This window comes from Cupressus sempervirens, chromosome 4, assembly GCF_028749045.1.
Source record: "Cupressus sempervirens isolate cs-2001-9-10 chromosome 4, ASM2874904v1, whole genome shotgun sequence".
In the NCBI taxonomy this organism is placed as follows: Eukaryota; Viridiplantae; Streptophyta; class Pinopsida; order Cupressales; family Cupressaceae; genus Cupressus; species Cupressus sempervirens.
In genome coordinates this window covers 350,771,284-350,780,707 of record NC_143121.1, presented here as the reverse complement: position 1 = coordinate 350,780,707, position 9,424 = coordinate 350,771,284, and the positions used below count along the sequence as shown (strand labels likewise).

The following is a 9,424-nucleotide window of genomic DNA, read 5'->3' as shown; positions in this document are numbered from 1 at the left end:
CATATTTTATAAAAAAAATTCATTTCAGAATTTTCATACTTCATTTACGATTTATTACTATTACCAAGTTTCCAAACTATTACTTTTCTACAATCGGAATAGAACTCTGACCATTCCAAAATTTAACATAAATTGAAGTCCGGCATCTTTGCAGAAATGATGAGAAGAAACGCAAATTTCAGAGTGAGGTGAGATTGTTAGAATAAAGAGACGACAATTCACCATAACAGTAGTGCATTTTCCTTTGCTTCCTTAGATATTATAGCCTGTACTTTAAATCACTACACAACACGAAAAGAACCAAAACATTTTCTCTATGTGACATTTGTTCGTACAAATGGGGTGACAAACTCTGTGCAGCTTATTATAATATATTTACAATATTTAGTACAATATTTGTTTCAGCATTCGTCATGAACAATAATTTAGACACAACTCCATGCCGAGAGTCCAAACAATGGAGTTCCTTTCCACTTTACAATTATTGCATGTCCATCTACCTCCGGACAGTAATATTCTCTGAAACCAGATTCTTCTAATAACAATGTAGCCTGATACATAGCTTGAAAGCTGAAGCTAATTTCCCGGAACCCTTTTAGTATGAACAAAGACCTCTACACATTAGTTTTGACATGCCTAGAAGTTCTCTCCTTCCCCTGATACACAATCATATTCCTCATCGGACGCCCAGAAATTAAATCTTCATTCTTCACTCTCTTAACATCATTTCTGTCTACAAAAGTAACATCTAAAGGATCAAAATACGCAACGCCAAAGGAAACCAGCTTGCTGAATCTATTCACAAAAGACGGAGAATTATTCTGCACTTCTACTTCGATATTCACCATTATCCTTGGGCGGAGCTTCTTGAAGACGATTAAGAGACTTTCCAGGAGGAATGGGTCGTATAACAGATTTCCCAGAACAAATGGAGCATAAACTGGCAATGCCTCGTCAGATTCAACGGTGAAAAAACCTTCCTTAATGTCCTTTATGCCTGCGATCTCCACAATGTTGTATGACAATGGGACCGCCAAAGATTCAGCCAGCTCATGAAGTCTTTTCCAGGTTTTCAAAAGCTCTTTGCCGTCCATTCCAACTGCTATAATCTCACTACAACATGAAGGGGGCTTTTAAGACAATATTAGAGACAATTTTTAAGGGAATTGTCATAATTCAAGACAAAAAAAAAGTTGGGTATTGTCTTACATATGTCTTTAAGTGAGTGTCTTAAACTATTGTCATAAATTATTGTCTTCTAAAGACAATAAGGAACAACACTATTATTGTCTCTTAGAGACGATTTTAATTTGTCTTTATAGATACATTTATGTCTTTAATTTCACTTATTGTCTTTCTTAATATTATTTTATAGAAGATAGAACAAATTAATAAATTAAAACATTCATATTATTTATTATAAACTACAATATAATTAATTAATTCATGTTAAGGTACGATGGAATTGAACCACCATCCCCTGCTTGTAATGCAGGTGCTCGTCCATTGAGCTAGCACCTTTTTAAAAATAAAAATTAGAAGTCTAAACTTTTGCAAATAAGACACACAAGAAGGGAGCAAAACAAATTAATGAGCTCTGAAACTCTAGTCATATGTAGATCAAATATTTGGCACTTTTTATTGCTTTATATATCCACTTAGCAACCCACAACAATTCATCCTAAGAGAACACCCAAGAAAATCAATTCAACTTAAATTTTTGCTACAGTATAATCTGAAAGCATACCACATTTATTTACGTTTACTTCTAACCCAAAAGAAGAGCAATAGAATGGACAGACTGCAGACTTAAGCAAGTTACTATAAGGTCCTCTGAGTTTATCAGCGAAATCAAAAATCTAGAATAAGGAGGTTGATGAGGTACCCAACAAAACATAGAATTTAGTAAGATTGAATTCGTGAAACTGCTAAAATTTACCATGATGGAAGCACTCCTGGAAAAGGAAGGATGTGTTCTATAGAACACAAGGGATGCCACATCTAAGCCAGGATTTTAGCCATCAATTTTATAAGATCTGACAATGTCCATATCCTCTAGCCTCTACCAGCATTTGTGGTCATTGTAAGGATCTCTGACCTGCATAAGTTCATACAAACCTCAATAATGTATAAACCCACTTGAGATAGATAGTAATTTATGAGTGAAATCATTAACACATTTTATACCTCAACAAATATGGTGCCTACATGAGCAATAGTCTTGAGAAGATATTATGTGGCTCAGTGTATGGAAGTCTTTATGTTGGAGAGCTCACTTCCCATGAATCTACCAAACTGCAAACAACCCCAAGAGAGCATTTAGTTATTTAAGTTATTGTTGGGCAAGTAGTTTATTAAGCTAGAAGAGGAGACATTCCTAGCCACTACAGCTTGCAATAACCTTGAAAGGTAGTTGATTTTTTTAACGGGGTGTGATGGAAGAATTGTGAGACTAGACACTATACTTTTCCTAGATACATCATAACAAGCTTGGGTCGGTGCTTTTTCTCTTTGATTGGGAACGACATGAGGAATATTTATCACATATCTCCTTTAGAAATGAATGTCTCCCATGTTACGAGAAAATCCTTGGTCGAAATGACATGAGGAATATTTATCACATATCTCCTCTAGAAATGAATGTCTCCCATGTTATGAGAAAATCCTTGGTCAAAACTTAAGTATTCTATCTAAATAGAAATATATGACAAAAGAATAGACTTTGCTGAAAGAAATGTTGGAAGACTTACTTCAAAGACTACGAAGAATCTCTGCAAAGACATCTAGAGATTTTATATGGCCAAAGTATGGGACAAGTGCGGAGGATGTCGACACTCCTATTTCTTTGTGTTGATACTTCAAACAAAATCAAACCAACAATTTATAACCAATATCATAGGTAAATTAATCAGCATTTAAATATATAATATTATCTTCATAAATTTTGGATTTGTTTAAACAATACATTATAAGTTTTTATTTGTTCAATTGAATGATACTAATAGGTAGAATATATTAGAAAAGTTTGTACAATATTAGATTAAAATAGAAAACTTTTTTTAAAAATCAAAGATTAAAATGTGATGTTTAAACATGACCCAGAATTTTTTTTAAATAAAAGGATATTTGTTGTAGTATTCATGGATTAGAGGAATTAAGGGCCATACATAAGTAAAAGGAGATATGGATGGGACATTATAGGAAATAACTAGGTCTGATAAAAAAGATAATACATGTGCAGGGGTTTGTTAAATCATAAACATTTGATGCAAAAATTAACACAAGTTGCCAAGGGTAAAGAACTCACCATGAGATAAAGAAATCACCAAATTAGCTCTTCACTGATTGTACTCCTTACAACCATTTTGCGATTTGGACAGTAAATTTTGAACAAAGCCTTCAAATTTCCATTCATGACATGTTGAATAAAGGGTTGTGCATCCTGCAAAATAGGAAGAACAACAACTGGGTTAAATGACCGATATTCTATCTATCTTCTCAAATAAATGACACAACCTTTGCAGCCAAGCACTAGCCATTGATAGAGTCCCTTAGGTTAATAGTACTTACAAGGCATCTCACCACTACAATAGGTTGATAGGAATGTTATTCTCAATAGGTAATATAACTGCATCCAAAAACTTGCACAGTAAGAGGCAATGCCAGAAACAACAATGTAAAGATAGTTCAACTCTCAAAAATCATGCCAAATTCACATCACTCTTTACTATTTATTCCCAAATGATGTCCAAGTAGATCTCCCAGTAAATCATTTAAAATGTTGAATGAGGAGAAATGTATGATCAAGAAATCTCTGCGCAACAAGAATATATATAGTAAAAATACTTAGCAATTAATGTCATATTGTAGTACAGCATGGTTTACATCCTACAACCACAAACAAATTTCCTTCCTAGACAACTCCTTTGAACTAAAATTCTTTTATCTTTATCTTTTATTTTTTTCTCTTTATTCAATAAAATTTCTTCATATTTCTTGTATTGTGTTCTTTTTTGTATTAATCTTAAGAATTATATCAAGTTTTCTATTCGTGATATCTACAAAATCTGATGTTAGATCATGAATATGATTAAAAGTGTCAATACAAAAGAATACGTACAATCAAGCGTATAGACAGTAATAATAATCATTATAAATTGTAGAAAAACAAAATTGATAAAAAGAACTCTTAATTTTTTTACTTTTATCTATTTCTATAAATTTTAATTTTAAATAATTCATAGTTTTCTAAACACATTACTCAAATTCAAAATCTTGTCTATTCAAGCTTAATAATTAAAACTGATCAAAGATAAAAGATTTTCAGAGTCTCTGAATTTGGTGAAACTGTCCCTAGATCAGACTGTGAGACAATTCCAGACCATAACCATCACTACGAGATCAATCATTTTCTTATTTCAAAAAGCACTCTATAGATAATTAAAAACACATCACACAATCTAGTTCATATACAGCTTCACTAAATTATAATTGCTTGCAAACTAACAATGGTGTGCTCTATACATACCATGGGTCCTTGAGCGCAATGTGTACTTGTGTAGACCCCTCCCTTGTAAAATTTGATTTCTTGAGTTGCTTGGATTGCCACACTAACAAGACAAATTACACCTACAGCCTATTTAAGTTCTTCTTCATCTCCCTGTAAACAAGCAAAAATCCATTAATTGACTCATATCCTAATTTTGAGTTTTCAGATAAAACTGCATATGACTTTTTGGTATAAGTATTGTATTCTAAGACAACGATTCCAGAATATAAGTTTTGGTTGTAATAATGATGATAATGGATAATTACCTCAGTAATGTTCACATAATCTGAAACTTTGCACCAACACTTTTGACATCATATTTACAGACACTATCTTCAGCCATGTAAGGATAAGCCTCTTCAATATCTAGCCCACCATTGTATTTAATATACTCAAATGCTTGGGACGGCAAGCCACCATTGCAACCAAAGTTGTTGAAGTTTCCAGCACAGTAAATTAACTGTTGTTCAGACAGGTTCACAGAATTTCTTGTAGCCTGTTTATAGGCAGCCTCAAGAGCTCCAGTGGTGCTATAACATTAACATTTAAATAACAATAGATCAAATTTATTGTGATATTATTTTTTATTTTAGAAACAACCAAAATGGGGCTGACTTAAGAGATTAACAAATAGTTCGAAGTCAACCTTGCAATTAAACAACCCCTCTCTTAATATCAAAAATTTAATTATTATAATATTGTTATAAGAATTGAACCTTATAGAATTTTGAGTCAACTTCATCGATCCATGTTTTATGAATAACAGTTCATACAAACACTTGCATCTAAGTAATATTAGAAGAAACACCTTTAAGGTTGCCCATTAAAGCTTGCCCATCCACTAGAGAGATCAAATTATCCTCAATCAGAAGTCTCTTCACGTATTCATAGAAAAATTATCCGCAATGGGTTCCATCAGAGGAAGAATTAGAAATGTAAAATTGTGCAAACCTAAATGTCCAGCAAGATCCACAGTGTCCTTGATTTCTCACTAGGCTTATCATGCCAGCTTCTCTCCAGTCCCTCTGTAGTAAATCAGATATTGGATTTGGTCCTGTCACTCTAGTATTCCTAGTATTAATTTTGTACTTTCTAGCCCTCTAAATGTTACCTTTGCATTTTTCTCCTATGATATAATATTAATTAAATTTAAATGTGACTGAACATCTTGAGATCCTTAAGGAATGTAATCTGTTATGTTTGCTTCTGTATGATTTTATGTTATTGCTTCTGCTACTTTATGATTGATGTGTATGTTATTCCTTTAAAAAAAAATGTTTACCAAAATTAGTTAATTCTTTTGTATCCCTTGGCAGGGCGTTACAATATCTCTATTTATCTCCCAATCATTTTCCAATCCCTCTTCATCTCCTTCTATATATAGACATCTATCTTTCCCTTGAGCCCCCACCTCTCTCTCTCACACACACTCGTTCAATCAATCTCCCCTTATCTCTTTCTATAATAGTCTTGTCTTGCATCTATCTATATTTTCTTATCCATCTCTCTATAAGCAAATGCATAGTTGATATAAAACTATCACTTCCGCGTTACAACCCTTGTATGCATAAGCAACATATAGTCTACACATAAAACAAACAATACGCCAAAATCTTCTCTAATTGATCTTTGCCCATTGCACACAAAAATGCAATAGCTAGTTTCCTCTTTCCTATGGCAAAAAAATGCTAACGAAGTCTCACTTTGCTCTTGGCCCAATTGTCTGCAATTGTACCTCCTGAACATTTCACTACTTTTATTCTTTTTTCCTCTGTGGAGACATTCATAAAATTGCTTGCCTCTTTCTTATACACTAACTACTCAAAATCCACAAGTAATTTTTTTCAATAAGCCAACCAACTTTAAATTAGGAAGTATCAAGATATTCTAGAGCATAGAAAGGGCTGAGAACCTCGCATTGGGTTCTAATTCTGCACCTACCGTCGGTCTAAATTTCTTATTCCTAGATGCAAATTCCTTAGGCCAGACGCCTGACCTACATATTGTCATTAGTATATTCTAGTATCCAATGCCTTGATCAATAGCCATCTTTATGCAACTGTGGGATCTACCTTGCATCTAAAGCAGTACCCATGATCCGTAAGATGGCAACAGGAACAGATCATGATCAACCAAACAATAGTGCAGTAGATAGTAAAATTTCCAAGGCTCCACCTACGTTAGAAAAGATGATCATTTTTAAGGAAAATAAAGCAAAATGACACTTCAAAACAATTTGGAAAAACCCTTAATATTTTTGGAGCTTCAAATTCATCGACTTGGCAGTATTTTCTTTATTCCGCAGCCTCACAACAAAGACTGGAGTACAAAATCAGCTTTCTAATGAAAAAATTGAAGATCTTTTCCCTCGGATTCGATTGGCATCTAATTTCGAGGTCATTGATTCATTTAGCAAACCTGGTGGGCTGAATTTTAAATTCTCAACAGAACAGCCATGCTATCAATTAGTGATTCCTTTATTTGAAGGCTATGTATCCCTAAATGTTTACCCTCTCTGTTAACGCAAGTATGTTCTTTTGGCTGAGAGCCCATGTCCACAAGGAGAAATTTATGGGATCCACCTTCCCCCACAATATTAAGGGATATAAATCAGGCAATAGGTTACTGAAATCCAGTATTTGGAATGATGCAGTACGAAGAGAATGATTAGAGTAATTCATGGATGCCGACTATAAGATAGGGTTGTGCATTCAGGAATCAGTATACAATCCACCTGATTGCTTGAAAAATTTAGGGGAAGCAACTTCTAGAAGTAGAATGATCAATTATGAAGAGATGAGCACTGGCAAACAGTGGAACCCATGAAGACATGGATGCTTATATGTGGTTTTAATTGAAAACACATGTATGGAATCTTCTTTATGGGAGTCCCCAATATATAATAGCACAAAAAAGAGGAATATGTTATTCTTCATCGAAGATCGTGCTAGTTAAGCGCACTTTTACCATTAGAAAAGTGTGCCCAAAGCAAATGAATGGGGAGGAGATGGAGTTATTGGAGTTCCTGCTCCTATCCTTCTACACCCAGTCATTCGGAAGTGACATCCCATCAAGCAGCCAACCTCTTCACTCGGAAGATCTGCACCAGAAACCCCTCTTTCATCGATGTTCTTAGTCCTCTATACTTTTCTTTACACATCATCATGTCTCCCAAACGTGGGTAGAGAGTGCTGGAAAGTTCCTAGAAATAGCATGGCCTGGGAAGGGGTCCAGAATCATACCTTTGTGGATGCCCATGTAGTGTTTTTGCACCCTGTATTCGGAAGCGACATCCCATCAAGCAGCCAACCTCTTCACTCGGAAGATCTGCAGCCAGAAACCCCTCTTTCATCGATCTTCTTAGTCCTCTGCGCTTTTCTTTACGCATCATCATGTCTCCCAAACATGGGCAGAGAGTGCTGGAAAGTTCCTAGAAATAGCACGGCCTGGGAAGGGTTCCAAAATCATACCTTCATGGATGCCCATGCGAGGGACAAAGAATGGCTTAAGAATTACGGGATGGGATTTGCATCTTTCACATATCTAATGGAGGAAATCAGGCCTTATATTGAAAACCCTAATACAGATTTCGTGCAAGGGCCGGTGGATGTTAAGAAAGCTGTGGCAATGGTAATTCATAGGCTTGCACATGGAGATTCACCGAGAAAAATAGGGGATTTGTACAATCTTGGGGCTTCTACGGTTATAAAGTACACCAAGATCATCACTGGAGTTCTGGCAAGCAGAAATAAATTATATTCAAAATACATTGTGATTCCTACAAAGGAAAGGATTCAGAGGTTGAGTAGCAATTTTGAATCTATTACTGGGATTCCCAACATATGCAGTAGTATTGGGGGAACTCATATCAAACTCCAGCTTAAGTCAAGAAATTCTTACAGGCCCGCTGATTATTTGTCTACCCATGGGTTTTACAGTGTGCTTTTACAAGGTGTTTGTGATGCAGATAAGGTCTTTTTGGATGTGTGTTGCAATGCTCCTGGAAGATTGGATAATGCTACTCATTTCAGGGCTAGTAGTATTTGGAGCAAGCTCAGGGTAGGCAAGATCTTGCACCAGCCAAAAATTCAAGTGCGAGGAGGGGCAATTTTAAGGCCTTTTGTTGTGGGCAATGGTTCCTTCCCTCTAAGTGCCTCTGTAATTACTCCTTTTTACGAGACCAATCGTGACGCAATTTGAGAGTCACTTTGATGAGGATCTTCTCAGGGTCCAAGCGAAAATTGGTGATGCCTTTGTTGTTTTAAAGAAGAGATGGAAGATACTTGAGAATTTGAATGTGGATGTGAAGTATGCTGCCCAGACTATACTCGCTTGCTGCATTTTGCATAATTTTTGTCAGATCACTGAAGAGCCAGAGCCGAAAGAACAGGTCGACAACTCACCCACTCAGGAATTTGTCATTTCATACGAAGGTGAGGATGAAAAGAATCTTCAGATGATAGGAAAGGAGAGGAGGAGAGCTCTTTTTCTTGAATGGCTTCATAGGAGGGGCGAAGCTGAGTTGGAGAGAGCAGCAAGAAGGCCAAGATTGTTGTGATGATTCAAATTGCTATGAAGGTTTGTAGAGGATAGGTCTGGAACTGGGCTCTACTATTTTATTGCAAGGTTAGAATGATCATATGGAGCAATCTCTACAAAATACGCCTAGTGTATAAGGTCTGTGAGAGTAGAATTTTGGCTACTCAGAGCAAGACATGATTATAACAATATATGATATACTCTCTTTGTATTTAGTCCAAATGGTATGAAGCTATGGTGATTTATTCCTGTCCTTGTTCTTCTGAATTTGGATTCTGAATTATGAAAATCGTTGTCCTTTATCCTCCTCACACATATATCTTTTAGGTAGTTTAG

At 35.4% G+C, this 9,424-nt stretch overlaps 1 protein-coding gene and 2 pseudogenes across 1 annotated transcript; 1 reads left to right on the top strand and 2 right to left on the bottom strand.

Moving 5' to 3' along the window:
* Positions 1–425: 425 nt before the first annotated feature.
* Positions 426–1,094, bottom strand: LOC149561488 (scarecrow-like protein 21). The gene is made up of 2 exons (XM_089827839.1): positions 637–1,094; positions 426–519 (listed from the first exon to the last, which is right to left on the bottom strand). Exons 1-2 carry the CDS (start codon positions 1,092–1,094, stop codon positions 426–428), a joined length of 552 nt encoding a protein of 183 aa, XP_089683965.1.
* A 1,147-nt stretch (positions 1,095–2,241) lies between these two features.
* LOC149561487 (thiol protease aleurain-like) lies at positions 2,242–6,644 on the bottom strand (annotated as a pseudogene).
* A 912-nt stretch (positions 6,645–7,556) lies between these two features.
* On the top strand, positions 7,557–9,150 carry LOC149561486 (protein ANTAGONIST OF LIKE HETEROCHROMATIN PROTEIN 1-like; annotated as a pseudogene).
* Positions 9,151–9,424: the final 274 nt, after the last annotated feature.